This window comes from Rhinoderma darwinii, chromosome 1 (assembly GCF_050947455.1).
Source record: "Rhinoderma darwinii isolate aRhiDar2 chromosome 1, aRhiDar2.hap1, whole genome shotgun sequence".
NCBI lineage: Eukaryota > Metazoa > Chordata > Amphibia > Anura > Rhinodermatidae > Rhinoderma > Rhinoderma darwinii.
Genome location: NC_134687.1, coordinates 381099945 through 381121095, shown reverse-complemented (window position 1 = coordinate 381121095; position 21151 = coordinate 381099945). Strand labels below are relative to the sequence as shown.

Below are 21151 nucleotides of genomic sequence, written 5' to 3'. Positions count from 1 at the left end.
GAGGCCTAAAATTCAGCTTATCTATATTTTCAAATATGAAGCTTTATGACCAAAGAACAGTGCCCCACACAGATCTACTAAGGCTCTGTACTCATTGTGTTTGAGTTTTCCATTGGAGGTATACGTCGGGAGGATTTCCCGATGTATGCCTCCAACGGAAGTCTGCGACGTACGCCACCGTAGGCTCCCACGTTAAAATAACGCGGTAAACGTTCTCTCGCGGGATGCTGCTGTATAGAAAAGTGTAGTTGACTAATCTTTTCTATACAATTTAAAAAAATGGTATGTACACCCATTTGGCATTAGGGCTCAAACGCAATGGGAACAGAGCTTAAGTCTCATGCATAGCAATTGTGTCAGAGTAGCCGAAGCAACCAATCAAAATCCAGCTTTTATTGGTCCACCTGGTTACCAAGGGCAACACTGACCATTTAAGCTAGAAGAGTTTATGTAGAAGGATCAATTTCTAATTACACATAATTATATTTTATGATATTCATACCAAAATCATAACCTTCAGGGATCACATTGTGAGAAGCCACACCGTACTTCAAAATACCCTGTAAGATAAAGTAAAGTCAGCCGTTATAATTTTCAGTATTATACAGCTCTCTTACCCCACACAAAAAAAAAAAGTTCTCTTATAGATGAGATAAGTGTTGCACAAATGCTTGCAATTTTGTCTGTGATATACAATTTTAGTGTCAAAAATTATTTTATTAAATATGTGCCACAGAGTAAAAGAAAACATTGCATATCCTCTAGCTGGGGCTATAATAAAACGCAATGAACAAAAAGAAGGCAAAACAATACATAAAGAACAAGTATTACAGAAATATCTAAAAGTATCTGTTCATGAGTTACCATAGGGTGACCCGAAAAGGAAGCAAGATAAAGTGTAATCTTACTAACTTATCTAAAATAAAAGTCTCCAAAGAAAGCATCATAAGGTCAAGTAATGTTGCATATCTAACATATTGAGGGAACATTGTGTATGTAATGAGATTGTAATAACGGACATCAGTAGAAAAATTCTACCAATAGATCACGAACAGTTGGATTTGCAGAACATGTTTTTTTGTTTTTTTTTTAAAAGTAGATCCACTTAATTTCATGGTTATCATCGTGCTTGGTTTTAAACAGTTCTATAGACATTACACAAAACCTTTTCATTATAAAGTAAAATTACAGATGCACAAGAGCGGCATACAAAATCATACCAAAGCTTCATTGTACGATCGGTGGTAATACATCTCAGATTTCACATTCCAGTAGGCAAACAGGTTGTCGAGACGTACAATCTATAAATGAAACATTGAGCACGTTATAGTCAACATGATGTGTAACTATAAATAATTTCCCTTACTGACTGATCCGAGACATAACATGGAGTCCATACCGTTATCCAGTATTTTCCTGGAACTAAGCTGGCCACTGTCCGTACAATTCCACGGGATGTCTATTCACAATCCCTGCACTTTTCGTTAATGTTTCTGTGGTAGTTACAGAAGAGGAAGCGTAATCTCGCGAGATCACGCTGTAAATGACAGGTTACGAGATTACGCTTGCTCTGCTGTAACTACCACAGAAACGTTAACGAAGTGCAGGGATTGTGAATAGACATCCCGTGGAATGTCTATTCACTGTCTAAACACTTCAGTATAGTTGTGTTAGTATAAGGATCCCTATGCGCTGAGTAAATGAATGGAGAGAAGTGTAGGACGCTGATTGGTCACCGATTGGTCAGCATCATACACTCCCCTGTACAACGCCCACTTGGTCAATAGTAAAACACGCCCAGTTGTCCATTGAGAAACTCATTAGCATAAAGCTAAAATCGCTAATAACGTGGTGAAAACAGATCGTTTTTTAAAATAAAAAGCATTACGGTCATCTACATTATAGCACCGATCACATTATGTAGGAGATGGGGCACTTATAATGTGGTGACAGAGCCTCTTTAAGGCAAATACCGAAGTATAAATTATTTCAAGTCACTAATTCAAATGATTACGATTTAGGACTAGTAAACTAAGCCAATTGCTACGGTACAGAAATTATTCACAAAAGCGGTCACCTTCCTTTACAAAGACCAACTAAATTTCCCAAATAACCTAGTTAACTGAACTGGTTGACAAAGAAGTTTGGTACATTGCCTCTGCACTTTATTCAATGCATTGTAAACCCAGAACTTGTAGATTATCACACAGAATATTTGGCAGCTGATATAAGAAACATTTGAAATAGATTGTGTTCATATATTATATTAAAATTACCTTGTAAAACAATTTGGAAGATTCATCATGTAGACATGGATTCCAATTTTTATCAGAGGTCTGTAAAAAAAAAAAAAAAAGCCCATTAATTATTTTATAATAAACTGGCTTAAGGGAAAAAATATTCTGCATTTATACAACGTTTATGGGCAAACTAAACCTACAAAAAATAATAATTAAAGACCTATACAGCAGAATGCTGATGTGAATGGGAGAAGTGTGTAATACTGTAAATTGCCGCTAGAGGGCAATTTACAGTATGAGCAAGGAATGAAGGACTAGCGGCATACGAACGCCACGGTTCCTTAAAAATAGCTGTTCGGCGGCTATGAAGGATCAGCAGCACACGTACGGCGCTGCTCATTCAAAGCCGCCGATCAGCTGTTTTGAAGGAACAGCGGCGCTAATACGCCGCTGCACCCTTCAGTCCCCGCTCCTACTGTAAATTGCCGTGTAGTGGCGGTTAACAGTATTACAAGCCTTCTGCCATTCACTTGATTGGGAGAAGGCTGTAATACTCACAGTAGGAGTAGGAACTGAATGGAGCAGCGGCGCTCGCCGCTGTTCCTTCAAAACATGAATTGCTGGGTGGTCCTGCATTGACCGCAGACAGTGCCTGCAAATGAAATGGTGGCTCTTCCCTCTATAATCGAGGGTCACTGTGTACTGCGCACGCCACAGAGCATGCGCAGTACACAGTAAGAAGGGCACCAGCAATGGTGATGCTGATTACAGTTTCCAGCAGGACTTGGCACCTGCCCACACTGCTAAAACTATGAATAACTGGTTTAATAACTACAGTATCACTGTGCTTGATTGGCCAGCAAACTCACCTGACCTAAACCCCATAGAGAATCTATGGGGTATTGCCCAGAGGAAGATGAGACACCAGACCCAAAAATGCAGATGAGCTGAAGACCGCTATCAAAGCAACCTGGGCTTCCATAACACCTCAACACCTCATAACACCTCAGCAGTGCCACAGGCTGATCGGCTCCATGCCACGCCGCATTGATGCAGTAATTCATGTAAAACAAGCCCCGACCAAGTATTGAGGGCATATACTGTAAATACCTTTCAGTAGGCCAACATTTCGGCATTAAAAATCATTTTTGAAATTGGGCTTATATAATATTTTAATTTTCTGACACATTAAATTTTGGGTTTTCATTTCCTGTTTGCCATAATCATCAAGATTAAAAGAAAAAAATGCTGGAAATAGATCACGCTGTGTGTAATGAATCTATATAATATATGAGTGTCACTTTTTGAAAATAGATTGTTTTTTTAAATAAAAACCACTGTTGTTACCTACATTACAGCGCCGATCTCCTTATGTAGGAAATAGGGCACTTATAATGTGGAGACAGAGTCTCTTTAAGACTTAGTGAGCGTGTCATCTCAAGAACAAAAGAAGTGAATTAAGGAATTTCAGTCTTATCACTCCATTATCTTAACAAATATTGAAATAGCAAAATATCAATTTTGAGGCAAGTGCATTCCCATTTATACTTTATTATTTGGTGCGAATTATAAATACCTGCAAGCTGAGGTTCTGGAGTGAGACTCCAAAGGAAAGTGGGCACTCAGGATTTGTGACCTTTAGAACACAAAATGAACAAGAGTCAGCAATACTTTATTTATACTTCACATTACTCTATATGCTCACTCAAAGCTAGCAAATATTCCATTATTGCTCTATCTGGTAATTACGTTCACACTGCCAATTGTGGCTCCGTTATTAGAGAACTATGATTTTTAACTTTGCAAATGGTTAAATAAATAAAATCAGTCTAATTTAACCCTTTAATGATCGGGCCTATTTTGGCCTTAAAGAGTATCTGAACTTTAGGGACATATCAGAAGTGTTTATCGGTGGAAGTCCGGATGCTGAGACCGCCACTGTCGCTGAAACAAAAGGTGCAGAAGTGCACACCTGAGCGCCCTGCACCTTCGGCAGCGATTGGTGCTCCTCGTCAAGCTGAAGATGGGGTCATAAATGTTCAATGTGTATTTTGAGCCTTCAGGACCAGACACCGTTTAGGCATTTTTAGCAAGCGTTAGTTTAACGGCTATAACTTTTTTATTTGTTGGGCTAGCAACGTGATTTTTGAAATGTTTTTTTCGTAGACAAGTAGGTTTCTTTTTTTTATCATTTTTAAAAACACATTTTTGCTATTTTAGAATTTCTAGGCTGAAAGGTTGAAAACAATAGTAAAAAATATTCTTTTTTACATTTTTGCAATTTTTTTATGGTAATATTGTTTTACCCTAAAATAAACCTTTTATTTGTGATTGACATGGTCTACCATAAATTTTTATATATTACATGTCTATTTTAGGGTAATTGGGTCAGGGCTAGCGTTACGACAATGACTGGTGGGGGACTGGGATGTTTTTTTTTTGGGTGAGTATTTTATATGTATTAATTATAAAAAATTGATTTTAGTTTTACTTTTTTAATAATATGGGCTGTTCCTCAAAAGGTCAGAAAAGACCTTTGTGGAACTTTTAGTTTTTTCTTCTTTTACACCATGTTTTTCCACTATATCTGGGGCTGCCCAGCAGCCCCAGTTACAGGGGAAATCAGCCTGTTATAGTGACTATTGTCCCTAATATGGCTGTGCTGGGTCTAGTAAGACCCAGCAGCAGCCTGCCACAGATGGCACCCGGCGATCACGTGACCAGTCACATGATCACCGGGACCAATAGAGGCAGCTGCTTCTATCTTCTCCTCAGGGTCCCGGGAGTCACTGACTGACCGAAACCCGACAATCAGCTGCCCGAACCCTCGGGCAGCAAGCTAAAACCCACAACGTAAATAGTCTATGGAGCGGGTTTTGAGGACCCCGACTGCCGGACGTATATAAACAGCCGGCGGTCGGGAACCGGTTAAAGTTCAGATACTCCTTAACCGGTTCCCGACCGCTGGCTGTGTTTCTACAGCCAGCAGTCAGGGTCCATAAAACCCGCGCCATAGGCTTTTTACAGCGCGGGTTTTAACTTTCTGCCCGAGCGATCGGGCAGCTGTATGTCGGGTCTCCAGAAGTCAATGACTGCCAGGGGACCCTGAGGAGAGGATAGAAGCAGCTTTCGCTGGTGTAAAAGAAACAGTAGATCAAGAAATTAAGGGAAAATAAAACCACTTCCTTCATTTCTTTTTCTAAACATCAAAACCGCGTGTCATAAGGATGGCATATGCGTGAAAATCACGAAGCCGCGCAGCAAACACTTATAACACAGGGAACTGCAGCGCGGAAAAAACGCAGCGTTTTTTGCGCATGCAAAATGCACACGTTCGTGTGAATAAGGCCTAAAACAAACTTTGAGCTACATGGGACTTCTTGGTTAACTTATCTTTTTTTTTGGGGGGGGGGAGTGGGAATAAATATTGTTAACTTTATTGCTCAGGTTGTTATAATTGCGGTGAGATCATATGTGTATTTTTATTTTAGAATTTAAAAAAATAAAACCACATTTAAGAAATGGTTTTTTTTGTGTTTAACTGAACATATTTTCATTTTGAATAAACTAACTGTATTTAATTATATTTTTAGTCTAACTAGGGGTCTTCACAAAGCAATCTTTTGATCGCTTATAAAATACTTTGGTATATTTAGTATACTAATGCATTACCGCCTGTCAGTGTAAATATAACAGGCGGTATATTAGGACATGCCTCTGGCGGACAGCAATCAAGATCGCAGGCGAACAAGCAGTGATAGAGGGAGCCCTAACGTACGATTCTTATCGTGTACATGCACAACAAAATGCGGAAAGTAGACCCTTCCCGTGACGTACATGTATGTGAAAGTGCGGGAAGGGGTTAATGTAGAAGAAAGCGGTATCGCTCTGAATGACGTTTGTGTATACTTGAATTTAAGTCATGAAACATTTAAGCTAGGTAACAAATGAAATATGAAGTACTTGCTTGGGTGTAACTTAAATGGTCACTAACTTTTCAACAAAATTTTTCATAAATCAATAGTACAAGCGAATATAAGAAACTTTGTAATATATCTTATTAGAAAGAAATGCCTTTGGGAGTGGGGAGGGGAGCCTAGTAACTGGTGAAAGAGGCAAGATGAACTGAGGGATCAAGTTACAGATGCCCATAGAAGTCTATGGAGAGGAGAAGACTGAGGAGAGCAGCAGTAGAGGCAGAGAGACTCCAACACAGATGCTGCAGCAGCTTATAGTAAGCGGTATATCTCACCTCAGTGCTGCATTCTCAGCTACACTGCTCAACATACTGCGGTGTAATCTCCTCCATGCTGTTGCTACTATATATGTGATAGAGATAGGAGAGCAGGATTCTCCTCTTCCCTACGTGTGCAGTGTATAATAGACATCTTAGCAGTTAGGCTCCACCCACTTCTCAGAGAAAACTGAGAATTAGAGATCGAGCCTGCTAAAGGGAAAACTCCTGAAAAATGCCATATACTAGTCATATAATGGCCAGAAATAGTGTTATTCCTCATGTACACACATGTAACAGCTTATTTGGAAAAGTCACCTGAAAGGTTAGGTACACTTTAAGGAGCACTGAATATCTTTAAGATCTCATGCAGAGACACTGGACAAGCATTAAAAAAAAGACATGGTATGAGTGGACCTGAATAAATATTGAAGTGTATTCCAAAGAAATGAAATGCCTATTTGCTGGAGGGACCTCAAGAGCCTGTCTCAAGTATGCTACTATAAAAAGCATCTGCACAATACAACTAAAAACACAGTGAGGGAGGTTTATCAAAAGTGGCCAAAAAAAGCCTAATTATAGGGGATGGTGATGGCACACAGCATGATAAATTTGGCCAAACTCGCTAGACACTTTTCTCTCCCTTAAACCACTTCCAGGCTGGTGTACTTTACATAAATAATTTGCGCTATGCATTAACAAATTTGCCATGTTTTATAACTTTTAGTCATGTCCCTTTTCAAAACTGTTGAGGGAAGCGTAAAAATCGTCCAAAACACTCAAAAAAAAACTAGCGCACAGGCATGTACTCCACTTTTCTTTTTTTACGCCACACAAATTCAGTATCTTTTACTTACATCATCTTCGTATCGGATATGAATATTCGAGATCTTCACTTGAAGATTCTTAATAACCTGAGTTACTAACTTCTCTACAAAGGTATCCTGTTTTTCTTCTTTTGGCTTTTCTAAAACAATTAAAATAAAATAGTATTCATAACGCAGTCGAGAAAAAATTAGCATAAGGATAGGAATTGTCCAAAGTAGACAACCCCTTCTATCTGCAGATAATATATTTGGTCCAAAGGGAAGTGAACATCACATTAGATTTCAGTTTCTTGAAACAAGAATTTCTCCATACCCTGATCAGCCATTTTCTGTTTGGCCTCTTCGATGCGCTGTAGTTCCCGCTGTCTGGTTTCCAGGAACTGTTTCTCTTCTTTCTCAGCATCATATTTTATACCTGAAAGAAGTGCAAAATGAAACAAAATACCAATATTTTCTGACTGAATTTGCCTAATAACATGAAACAAAAGTTAATTAATTTTTAAAGTAAAACGGTCATGAGTACAGATTCCAAATCTGGCCTTACACTACAGATTTTGTAGATAATTCGTGGTGTAGTATATCCCCCACCTGGATTATTGTGAATTCACTTCTCCGTAGTATCAAAATAAAGAAAGAATAGATCCGGAGTACTAAAATATAACTTTTACTGGTGTAGGTAAAAAATGGACAAACATGTAAAACAACATGAGGATCCTATCTGCCAATACTGCGTGCAAATATGTATTTAGTTTCCATCAATTCGGAATATTGTCAAGATTTCCTGTTGACAGCAATGAACAGCAATAAATCAGTCCACCTTTTGTGTGGTTTCCTAGTATGAATGGTTCTTGATTCTTGGATCACATGTGGAAAAAGTGTAAAAAACAACAATGGGGCAATTGCCCTCCTACCCCGTATTTGGTTGGTAGTCCTCCACGTGAATGTGTCCAGAGAAAAATATTAAATCCTCTCTTTGGAAGGTGAAAAACGACAGGTAATTCTCCCAACGCGTTTCCTGCTGACCAGGCAATTCCTCAGGGGAGATAGGTCGATGAAGCAGTGATGTCCAAAGTCAGGGCTTGCTGCTTAAAATGTAGCTGTCAATCTTGATAGAGAGGAATGCTCAATAACTTAGAGCATGTTAAATCAGAGCAGCAGTTATTTTCAATGTGCTGCTCAGCTGTCATTTCTTGCACAGGGGAAAGCTCGATTAGAGCAAGTTTGCAGTGGCAAAAGGAATCCTTTAGAACAATCTTGCAGTGGCAACGATTATATCCTTCCTGGTAGGAGGTAAACAAAGAACGCCTGTCCCTGGCGTGTGCCGTCAGTGTACTGAGGGAATCCCTGCTTTTTATGCTAGATTATTTCCCCTAGCCCATCCCACCTATCACACCCCCTTGTGACGTATCAAGGGAGGTGTGTGTTAGAGGTGACAGATCTCTCCTCCCCGCGACTGAACGCACGCCGGGCATGAAAATCATGCCACGGCTGTGTGAGCAGCCGCGCCGAGAACGAGTGCCACTTAGAACCCCCGGCAGACTTACCCAGATTAATATACTGCGGATATAACTGCGTCTCCTGTCTGCGAACAAGTGCAGACAGGAGATGCATAAAGGGGAAACAATCCCTTATGGTGACGCAGCGGCCAATGATTGGCTGTGACGTACTCAGTGTATTTCTCGTACATCAGGTCCGTGTGCCTATACAGGCATCACGGGTCTGTGTTAGAGAAAATAACATGGAAGACATCCATGCTTGGTGATGAGGAGCGTGGTCAGGGAATAACTGGTGGGATGAGGAATAGGGAAGTGTCAGAACGGAACAAATGCCGTGTGCAAGGGACAGTGGTGCCGACATAAGCATGTCAGCACTCATTGAACCAGGGACACAGCATTATATCTGAACATAATCAAAAAAGCTATGTTTAGTTTAGGGTAATCCATTTATAAACAGTCATGTGACTAAAATTCTTTGGATATTTAAGTTGCAAACTGAGTTTGATATTTTTAAAGCTATTATCAGAGGTTGAAAAAATTCAATATGTATTAAAGATACTTAGCAAAAATATTCTTTAATGTTTGAATATTGGAAATAAAGTGTATTTAGATGAAACAACCAAAGTCCAGTTGTTCATTTAGACCATTTGGTACCATAGTACCTAGTTTAAAAATCCACTTGGATTCTCTTTGTAACAGAGTTCTATCCAGATCTCCACCCCTTATGGATGGTCGTAGTTGTTCAATTACCATAAATTTAAGACAATTTGGATCTCCTTTGTGTTTCAAGTGTACATGACGGGAAACTGGTTTATCTCTCTTATGACGCACGTCACCTATATGTTCTAAAATTCTCTTTCTGAATTCTCTTGTTGTTTTTCCAATGTAGTCCAAGGGGCATGAGCAGGTGATTTTATATACCACGTTGTTGGAACTACAATTTGAGAAGCTTTTAATCGGGTAATAAATTCCTGTGTGTGCACTGTTGAACATTTTAGTGATTAGTATGAATGTACACGCTTTACAGTGCCCACATTTGAAGGATCCATTTATTTTACGATCCAGCCAACAACCTTCACTTTTTGTGGTTTCTAGATGGCTGTGCATTAGTTGGTCCCCGATACTTCTACCTTTTCGGTAGGTAACTTGTGCTTTAGGTGTAACTATCCCCCTAAGATCTGTGTCCATCTGGAGAATTCTCCAATGCTTGTCTAGTATACTCCTGATCGTATGGTTTGCCATATCAAATGTGCCTATTAGTCGTATAGGTTGTTGTATAGTTACTTACTTACACTACAGATTTTGGACAGCTTATGGCAATCTCTTCCTAAATGATGACCTTCACAGACCAACCGAGACACGGAAAATGGACATCTTAAATCTGTAATGTTAGCTCAAGTGAAATGTGTCAGTAGATGCAACCCTTGCACTGCAGGTAAAGGCTGTATATTAACTACAGACAAGAAAAAATACGTGGCTGCATCCACAGAACCTGCATTGGAAAGAGGCGCGTGCTGTTTGTATGTCAATTATGTGTATCTCTGTACCGTACCAGCATTCATGCCAACTTCATTGTAGAGAGGCATGAATAAGGTGATGTGATGCAGCACAACGGCACAACGGCACCTCCCGATATGCCTAGTACGGGAGCCTTACAGGCTCCGCCCGGAGGCGGGACCTAAAAGGCTTCCATAGCCAGCGGCAAGATGGAGTCGGCACCGGAGCCTATTCGGCTTGCTGTCAGTGAATGACTGACTGATTTAATACATTGCACTACATAGGTAAAAAAGTGTAAAGTGTAAAAAAAAAAAAAAGGGAAGGAAAAAAAAAAAAAAAAAAAAAGGGCGTGGCCAGCTATGGGTGAGTGAGGATGTGTGTGTCTCTGCGCTCCTCCACCAGCTCACCTGAATCGGCTAACATCCGGAATCCTAAATGGGGAAGGCATCAAAGAAACCCAAGGCAGCCTCCTCTTCACGTCCCGCATCCCCACAGGGTGACATCGGGACGTTTTTTGGGGGAGACAGACCCCGATGCAGCCCCGGGCTGTGCTCCGGTCGGACGCACGTGGGCAAGATGGCCGACCGCCGTCTCCACCTAGGCTGCCCCAGGGCTCTGGGGGCGAGCCTCCTGTGTCGGCAGACATCTCCCTGCCCTGTCGGGAGCAGGTGCAGGGGCCGGCAAGCTCCAAATTCCGTTCTAAGGCCGCAGATGAAGCTGGGCCCCGGGCATCCCGGCCAGCTGACTTTCAAGATGGCCGCCCGGATCTCGTCCTCCCACGGGCCTGCTGCAGTACTCCGGCTGTCCTTCCCTCCTGGGGTAGCCCGCAGTGCAGGGACCCCACTGAATAGCCCTGCAGTCGCCGGGCCTGACTCGGGAGCCGCTGCTCCTCTTCCAGCCTCGTGTGAGGAGTTTCAAGATGGCCGTTGGCACTCCTCAGGGCCGCAGCGCCCGGAAATGTGTGATAGGCCCTCTCTGCTGGACGCATCACTGCCGGCCTGGCCTCCGCTGCCTGCGGTTTCTGAATAGTCAGCATCAGCCTGCCTGCACCTGGACCGGACTCATCCATGAGGGGGATTCTGGATCCGCTGATCCAGCCCATCAGGACCTGCCTGGTTATGCTGCTGCTCCTTCCCAGGAGGCCTCATCCCAGCTACACATGAACTGTGAGTACGGAGGTCATAGACCTCACAGCACTGGGCCCACTGTTGCGACCTCATGTTCCCAGGCCCAGGTCTTCCCGCAGACTCATCAGAGCCCCATACCCCTAGGAGTTGACCCCTCGTGGCCATCAGGCTCCCCTTGGAGTGGCCCCCCCACCTAGCCAGCCAACCACTCCGCCCTTGATGCCCAGAGAGGTCCCCCCCCCCCATGCCAGCGGCCTCTGTCCTCCTCCCATGGGCCAAGTCAAGACCTTTTTTCCTCCAGTCTCCCTGTTCTGGACTCTGCTCACAATCCGGACGACATTCCGGCGGTTTTTAGATTAAGTCATCCAGACTCCTCATTGGTACCTGTATGGTAAAATCGCCCGGCCACTCTTTCGGATATCCGTCAGATGGTTCAAACGTTACCCACTAGTGCTGATAGGTCTTCCTTTGCCAGGCAGATTGTGGATGAATGTAAAGCGGAGTTCACCCAGTTCCGTGCTGAACTTTCTTCACTCTCTACGAGAGTAGATACTCTTGCTCAGGATCGTGTTACTCACCTCTGCCACGTTGGCGTCTATGCATTCCACCCTGCAACAACATTCGGCTCATCTGTTTACTCTGCAACAACATCTGGATGATCTTGAGAATCGTAATCGGAGGAACAATCTTCGGGGTTCGGGGCCTGCCTGAATCTATCCCTACATCGGACCGGTTCTCTACTCTGTCTACCATCTTCAATAACTTACTGGGTCGTCTGCCAAATACGCACATGGAGATTGATCGTGCTCATAGAGCTCTGTGCCCACTGAATCTGGATGATCAGTGGCCCAGAGATGTCATTTGTCGGATTCATTTCTACGCCATTAAATAATCGATTCTGCAAAAAACAGACAACAATCTGTCATCTTCCATCAAGGTACGCAGATACGTATCTTACCGGATCTGTCCAGACACACCTTGGCGCAACGATCGGCTCTCAAACCTCTTCTGGAGGTACTGCGTAATCTAGGCATCATCTATAAATGGGGCTACCCCTTTGCCCTCATGGTCAGACAAGAAGGTCATATCTACACGTTGAGAGCTCCGAGTGACTTACATGACTTTCTGAGGTATCTGGGCCTTCCCTCCCATTGTTATCCATGAATGGCCCTCGTTGTTATCTTCTGTTGGCAGGGGTTCTTACACAGGACGCCCTCCTTCGCACCCGCCACCTGCTGGGGGGCGCCCTCCGAGGGGCCCCAGAAGACGATCTGGTCATGGCCGCGACAGAGAGCCTTCACCGCCTAGAGATCCTGCCCATTCAGCCTGATAGTTTGGGTTGTATGCGGTCCTGCTTATTTCAATTATTATATGCTGGGGAGCACGGGTTGCTTTTCTGCGTAGAGGTCACCTTCCCCCTGTAGGTACTGGACCAATGGGGCGAGCAAATGACGCCTTCGGGTCCTTCACGATTTTTTTGTTTAGTCTGTGCGGCAGTCTCCGTTTTGCTGCCTTTTTTGTTGATGCTTTTTTTTTTTTTTTTTAATGTTGCGATTTCTCTCACTAGACTGTCCATTCCGTTTCTCTTCCTTGTGGTGATCCTGGACTCCTGCTTTTCCTGTTCCTTTCGGAACGTCTCAGAGAGCGGTATTGCCTGCGTCTATGGCTGACCTCACAGTAGCCTCCTTCAATGCGAAGGGGTTGAATACGCCTGAAAAGAGAGCGCAAATCCTGCACCACCTGCATAAGCGCAAGGTACATATTGCATGCTTCCAGTAAACACTATAAGGAAGGTCCCTCCCCTACTATTAGACATAAATTTTACACACACTGGCATTTTAGTAATACCCTTTCCAGATCATGTGGAGTGGCCATAGCTCTTCATAAATCCCTCACTCATTAGGTTGTCAATGTGGTCACCGACCCGGATGCTCGATATATAATATTAGTGCTAAATATTGGTGGGCATGATTTCACTGTGATTAATGCCTATGCCCCTAACATTGGTCAGGTCCCTTTCCTCCTTCATCTCATAGACAATGCCCTTCCGGTTGTGCAGGGGACCGTGATGTTATGCGGAGACTTTAATCTCACTTTAGATCAGAAACTGGACAATTCTACTGGTCGTTCCAGTATTGCATATAGTGCTCTCAAACGGGTGAAACACGCTCTTGCGCAGCTTCAGCTCTGTGATGCTTGGCGTCTACAACACCCTTCTGATAGAGATTATAGTTTTTAATCTCCTCCGCATGGCACCTACAGTCGCCTGGACTACATCCTACTTCAACACCATGCCCTCACATGGGCCGATTCCACGTCCATTGGCAACATTTTATGGTCTGATCATGCCCCCAGTGTTCTGTACCCTACACCTTCCGTTCCTTACTAAAGGTCCCTGGCCCTGAAAGCTTAATGAGTCCCTGCTCCTTGATGGGGTTTGCAGCGCCGAACTGTTGCAAACGGTGGAGCACTTCACATCCGATCACTCTCATGATACCACATCTCCGATGATGCAGTGGGAGGCCCTTAAATGTGTACTCCGAGGTGTCCTTATAAAACATGGAGCGCACCTCAAAAGAGAAAGGGTCCATTCCTTTAAACTTGCTCTTCAAAAAATTAGTTCCCTGACACTGGCTCACAAGCGTGCGCTTTCTACTCCACTTTTACGGGAGTTACAAAGTGCACGACAAGATGCCCGTCGTCTGTTGGACTCGGCTCAAAAGCGGGCCCTCCAGGTGTGCCGGAGCAAGTTTTATGAATTTGGTAACAAGAGTGGACGCATGTTAGCCAGAGCTTTAAAGGCTCGACTGGCTCAATCCCATATACCCAGTATTAAATCTTCCTCTGGCCATGTGGTCCATACGACCCCTGAGATTGCGGACTGTTTTCATGCGTTTTATTCTGACCTTTATAATCTTCGGCCATCCGCTAACTCCTTACCCCCGGATCGGGCCACTTTCCCTTCTCCTTTCACGCCTTTGTCCAGGGAAGTGTCGGAGGAGTTGGAGGCTGACTTTACCCCGTCGGAGGTCCTTGCTGTAATAAAGGACCTCCCAGGGGGAAAGAGTCCGGGGCCGGATGGATATACTGCCAAATTTTATAAATCATTGACTGACGGTTTAGCGCCACTTCTGCTCCGGGCCTTTAATTCGATCTCACCTGACGTCTTGTTCCCCCCCTGGCTCCACCTTGGCCCATCTTACGGTTATTCCTAAACCGGGTAAAGATCCCCAGCTCTGTCCAAGTTATCGCCCCATCTCCTTGCTCAACGTCGACCTCAAAATTGATGCCAAGTTGTTAGCCAACAGGCTGAATAAACAACTCTCTGAATTAGTTGACCCGGATCAGGTGGGGTTTCTGCCGGGTCGGGAGGCGCGAGATAATACTCTTAAAACCTTTGATATTGTCCACCATGCCCAGACTCGCCACATCCCCCTCATGATCCTGTCCCTAGATGCCGAGAAGGCGTTTGACAGGATATCCTGGCCTGCCCTTCACCAAACTCTTCAACATATAGGACTGGGACCTTCCCTTATGAGTAAAATAATGGCTCTCTACCACTCTCCATCCGCCCAACTAAAAATAAACGGCTCCCTTTCTGCTCCATTTGCTATTCATAATGGAACTAGACAGGGTTGCCCTCTATCCCCATTGTTGTATGTCCTTCTTATGGAACATCTTATGGCCTGCATTCGGAGCAGCTCGGATATTAAGGGGGTTGTCATTGGTGGGACTGAATATAAGTGTTCCGCCTTTGCTGATGACCTATTGGTTTATCTCACGGACCCGCATGTTTCGCTTCCCTCGTTGATGTCCGAGCTGTCCCGCTTTGGAGTTTGGTCAAATTTTAAGATTAATTTCTCCAAGTCTGAGGCGCTGAACGTATCCCTTCCATCCTCGACACTATCGCTGCTCAAAATAAATTTCCCCTTCCCCTGGCCTGCTGGGGGTATAACCTATTTGGGTACACATATAAGCTATCTCTCCCAACTTTTCCCCAACAACTTTATCCCTTTATTAGCCAAGTTTCCCACAGACCTCAACTCTTGGAATAAAAAGGAATTCTCTTGGTTTGGCCGTATTATTATTATTAAGAGGTCACTTCTCCCCAGACTGCTCTACCTAATGCAGACTATCCCTATTTCCATCCCATCCTCTAATTGGCTATGTATCCAACAATGCTTTGGTTCCTTCATATGGCCTGCAGGTCGTCTCCATTTGAGTAGGACAATTCTTACTCGATCCAGGGGTGCAGGTGGGGTTGGTCTGCCGGATTGTCGCCTTTACTATTTGGCGTCAACTCATGCTCGTGTCCTAGACTTTTTCCACAATCATGACTCTAAACTCTCGGTCCGTTTAGCCCAACAGCTGTGTACTCGTACCCTTTCTACTTTGCCTTGGACCCTGCCTGGGAATAGACTGACTTCTGCCTCCTTTGTGGTTTTCCATACCCTCTTGGCATTGCGGTCCTCTGGAAGGATGGGCTCGTTAGTTGACCCATTGGGTCCTTTTATCCCAGTCACTGACAACTCTGCCTTTGCAGCCAGGGAGGCGCGTCTCTCCTTCCTGGGTAGGTCTTCCACCAACCCCATGTATTTCACTAAGGTTCTCTCTGATGTATCTTTGCTCCCACTGGCCACGATCTGTCCAGCTGATACATCGTCACCAATTCGCATACTCCCAGTTACAACATTTTTATAGTGTCACTAAGCGTTGTGCTCCTCTTCACCGGCCGCTTACTGACTTTGAGCGGTTATGTGTTTCCACCCGGTCCCCTGCGCATGCCATCTCCACACTCTATAAACTGCTCCTTTCCCAGCTATCCCCTCATCTCCCATCCTTCTGCAGGGCCTGGGAGACAGAATGGGACGCGACCTTTTCTGACGCTCAATGGAGACGGTGTTTCTACATTTCCCAGAAGGCCTCAGTAGCTATCCGAGCCCAGGAAGCTAGCTACAAAATTATTTCTAGGTGGTATCAAGTTCCTGCTGCCCTGCACAAATGGTACCCGTCTGTACCTGACGAGTTATGGCGGTGTGGGGCGTCGGGGGCTTCCATATCTCACATTTGGTGGAGTTGCCCTATGTTGCAGAGCTTTTGGGAGGCGGTTCTTAAAATTATAGTGGAAGTTACTGGGGTTTCGGTCCCTAATTCCCTGAGGCGATCCTTTTATTTATGTTCCCTATGCCGCTGCCCATTTACAAATCTTCTTTAATTAGACATCTCATACAAGCCGCCAAATCGGTTATCCCTCGTAAGTGGAAAACGGCAGTCCCTCCGCTGCGGAATGAGTGGTTCCAGGAGGTCGCTTTGATACAGCGAATGGAACACCTTCTGGCTCATTCCCCGGCCACTTCTATATGGTACAAGGATACCTGGTCTCACTGGCTTACGTTCCTCTGTTCTTCCACCTATCGCAATGCGGTGACCTGAGAAAATCATCCTTTCCCATGAGACTTCGTCACAGTAGGGACTTCAGGCTGGTGTGTAAGGGTTTGTTTGCTCTAACCACATCTCTGACAGATGCATGGCTGCTTCTTCTCATTTTTTTTATTTTTTTTTAGGATGTTCAGGTGCTGGAGTCCAGGTTCACCACGACCTCCCTTTCTTTTCCTTTGCCCGTGTTTGTTCACCATTCTATCTTTTCCTTCCCTCATTGTGTCTATTGTGAGTGGTCATTGCATCCTGTGATTGCGCATATATGCTCTTACTAATACGTATTATACCAGGACAACACTTTCCCAGCAAAATTCCCCAAACTGCAAATGTTGCGGAGTCTGGACCAAAAGGGAGATAAGGAAGGACATTTATCAGTGCGACACCGGCCTGTGCAGAAAGGATTAATTCACAGCGTAATACACATCTATGGATCATTTTATTGTTTTTTACCCCATTATTATACCACCTGACTATGCCCCTAATGTACTCCGCCCGGCTTACATGTACCCCCACATTATAAACGGAAACACCAGTAATACTCAAACAAAACTACTACAAGCAAAATCCATGCTCCAAAAGCCAAATGGCGCTCCCTTCCTTCTGAGCCCTACAGTGTGCCCAAACAGCTGTTTACTTCCACATATATGGCATCGCCATACCCTGGAGAACCCTTTTAACAACTTTTGGGGTGTGTCTCCCCAGTGGAACAAGATGGGCACGACATATTTGCCACTGAAATGGCATATCGAGGGAAAAATTTTAATTTACCATCCGCAGTGCAATAATTTATGGAAAAGACCTGCGGGTGAAAATGCTCACTACACCCCTTAATAAATGCCTTGAGGCGTGTAGTTTCCAAAATGGGGTCACTTCTCAGGGGTTTCTTTTATTATTTCACATCAGAGCCCTGCAATTGTGAACCAATACTTTGTAAATCGCCAAATTAGGCCTCAACTTTGCATGGTACTCTTTCACTCCCGAGCCTGATTGAATGTCCAGGCAAAATATTAGGGTCACATGTAGGGTGATTCTAAAACCGGGAAACAGAATAATAATTAGAGAGCTGTCTTTTCATGGTGGCACAAGCTGGGTACCACATATTGATATGGACAAAAAAATAAAAAAACAAACATTTTCAATCTGCAACATCGAGTGCACAATAATTTCTGCAAAACACCTGCGGGGTTAATATGCTCACTACACCCCTAGGTAAATACCAAGAGGGGTGTAGTTTCCGAAATGGGGTCACTTCTGGAGGGGTTTCCACTGTTTTGGTCCCACAAGGGCTTTGCAAATGCGACATAGCGACCATAAATCAACCCAGCAAAATCTGCACTCCAAAATCCAAATGCCGCTCCTTCCCTTCTGAGCCCTGCGTGTGCACAAAAGGTAGTTTATGACCACATATGGGGTATTGCTGTACTGAGGAAATTGCTTTACAAATGTTGGGGTTCTTTTTTTCCTTTATTTGTAGAGAAAATGAAAAATTTGGAGCTAAAGCTACGCCTTATTTTTCCGTCTATATAGTCCTATGAGGGTTTGATTTTTGTGGGCCGATTTGTAGTTTTTCGTAGCACCATTTATTGTACCATATAATGAACTAGGAAACGGGGAAATTATTTGAGGGGTAGAAAACGGAAAAAAACAGCGATTCCTCCATTGTTTTTTACGCGTAGTTTTGTACAATTTAAACAACATGTTAACTTTATTATGGGGATCAATACAATTACGGCGATACCAAATATATATAGTTTTTTTTATATTTTACAACTTTTACAAGTAAAAACCTAAGTGTAAAAAATCAAATTTCTTTGTGCTGCCAAATTCCGAGAGCCATACATTTTTTATTTTTTCATCGATTAAGTGCTATGGAGTGCTTATTTTTTGCGGGATAAGCTGTGGTTTTTAAAGGAACAGTGTCATGGCAAATAATTTTTTTTATATGTTAAAGATGTTAGTGCTTTAATAAAAACGTTTTTATTCATTTGTGTGTTTGTGTTTTACTTTTTCTTATTTTTACACTTTTTCTTCCCTATGGGGGCTGCCATTTTTTGTTCCATTTCTGTGTGTGTCGATTAACGACACACACAGACATGGAATACGGCAGCCACAGTCCCATAGGGACTGCGAACGGCTCCCGTCCCATTGACTGCCGTGTACGGCGTCTGTGTGGGAACTGCGCATGCGCCGCTCCCACACAGTCCTATTCGAAATTGGCGCCGTCCGGCGCCATTTTCCTGTGGACCGGAAGTCGCGGCCGGACTGTAATATTACTACTTCCGGTCGCGGCTTCCGGACTTGTGCACATGGAACAGCGGCAGCAAACGGAGCGGACGGGCCAGAGGGAGCCGCGGCGGCAGGAGCAGGTAAGAGATTTCAATGTATGTTAGTGTTTGTGTGTGTTTACTACTATATGTAAACCTACTACACTGTGGGTTACCTCAAAAAATGGCGACACGCAGTGTAGCAGGTTAAACCTTTCAAACCCCTCGTTTATCCCGGCACTAGCCAGGATAAAGGAGGGGGGGATGCTGAGAGCTCACTAGAGCGAGGGCTTTTAACCCAATGTTGCAATGCTGCAATTTTGGGAACAGCCCCATCTAGTGGCCAAAAATGGGTAGTATTATAAATTAGAAATAATTTATAATATTACATGGCTCGTGCCAAAAAAAAAAAAAAAAATTTGAACAATGTTTAATCACCCACACACTAAATGTTTAATTTTAAAAAAAAAATACATGTTTTTAGGGCAACACCATGCCTTTAATGATACCATTTTGGGGTACATGCAACGTTTTGATCACTTTTTATTTAATTTTTTGTGGGAGATTAGGTGACCAAAAAATAGAGATTCTGGCGTTTACAATTTTTTATTTTTTTTTACGGCGTTCACCGTGCGGGTTAAATAATGATATATTGTAATAAAGTAGTATGAGAAACTTAAGTTTAGTAAAACCGTCCATATTGGGAGATGGGAGGAGATCTGGTGTATTGAGTAAGGCCCCATGCACACGAACGTAAAAACGCCCGTAATTAGGGCACGTTTTTATGGGCCCATGGACTTCTATTGGCCACGGGTACCTCCCCATATGCTTACGGGAAGGTGCCTGTGCCGTTGAAAAATATAGAACATGTCCTATTTCAGGCCGTAATTACGGCACGGGCAGGCCCATAGAAGTCTATGGGGCTCCTGTAATTACGGGTGACTACGTCTGTGCACCAGTAATTACGGGAGCGTTGCTAGGCGACGTCAGTAAATAGTCAATGTCCAGGGTGCTGAAAGAGTTAAACGATCGGCAGTAACTGTTTCAGCACCCTGGACAGTGACTACCAATCACAATATAGATCAATCTGAAAAAAAAAAAAAAGACGTTCATACTTACCCAGAACTCCCTGCTTCTTCCTCCAGTCCAGCCTCCCGGGATGACGTTTCAGCCCATGTGACCACTGCAGCCAATCACAGGCTGCAGCGGTCACATGGAATGCCGCATCATCCAGGGAGGTCAGGCTCAATGTCAAGAAAGGGACGCGTCACCAAGGCAACGGCCGGGTAAGTATGAATTTCTTTTACTTTTACCTCGGAAAGGGCTGCCCCTTCTCTCTATCCTGCACTGATAGAGAGAAAGGGCTGCCGATTAGTGCAGTGCAATTTTGCAGCGAAAACATGCCCGTAAATACGGGTGGAATACTGGTGACACCGGACCCGTATTTACGGGCACGGGTCCATAAATACTGGTGCAATACGGGTCGAATACGTGTGACCAAGGACCCGTATTTACGCCAGTATTTACTGGAGGGACAAAATACGTTCGTGTGCATGAGGCCTAAGGTGTGTGTTTTTGTTTTTTTCGTGTTTTTTTTTTCATTTACCATTTTGATGCCGAGGTGTTGGAGAAAGTCTCTTTAGGTGGTTAATGGGACAAATAGCTTAGCAGAGATGTATTTCTCCTCCCATAATTGTAGTGAAAACTAAAAGGTAGGTTAGGGAAGATACGATTACATTTTTGTTTTGATATAGTTAATAGCTGAATGGGGAGGTATTGCGATTTTGTTGAGGACTCTAGTTTGTTTTGCCAATTTATCTATACAGCGTCACTTAGAATGGTAGATTTAACCAAGATATAGTGGGAGGAGTTCAATGTTCAATGATCCCTTTTCTAGAAATGGGTAGATGAGGAGAGGAAAGGAAGGGAGTGGGAAGATGGAGAAATGGGAAAATAGAGTGTTTATTTGATTTCTGGGTGGGGAGCGGAGGGTATAAATTATGTATTTTTGTAATATTACGGATGTT

General features: G+C 43.6%; 1 protein-coding gene across 1 annotated transcript in view; it reads right to left on the bottom strand.

Moving 5' to 3' along the window:
- VPS13A (vacuolar protein sorting 13 homolog A) overlaps nucleotides 1–21151 on the bottom strand; it is a 249923-nt gene that overhangs the window by 183059 nt on the left and 45713 nt on the right. Inside the window, exons 5-10 of the mRNA XM_075828295.1 lie at nucleotides 7615–7716; nucleotides 7332–7441; nucleotides 3817–3876; nucleotides 2277–2336; nucleotides 1221–1301; nucleotides 503–560 (exon numbers count right to left, since the gene is read on the bottom strand). Coding sequence (XP_075684410.1) covers nucleotides 503–560; nucleotides 1221–1301; nucleotides 2277–2336; nucleotides 3817–3876; nucleotides 7332–7441; nucleotides 7615–7716 — 471 coding nt within the window. The remainder of the gene's footprint in view (nucleotides 1–502; nucleotides 561–1220; nucleotides 1302–2276; nucleotides 2337–3816; nucleotides 3877–7331; nucleotides 7442–7614; nucleotides 7717–21151) is intronic.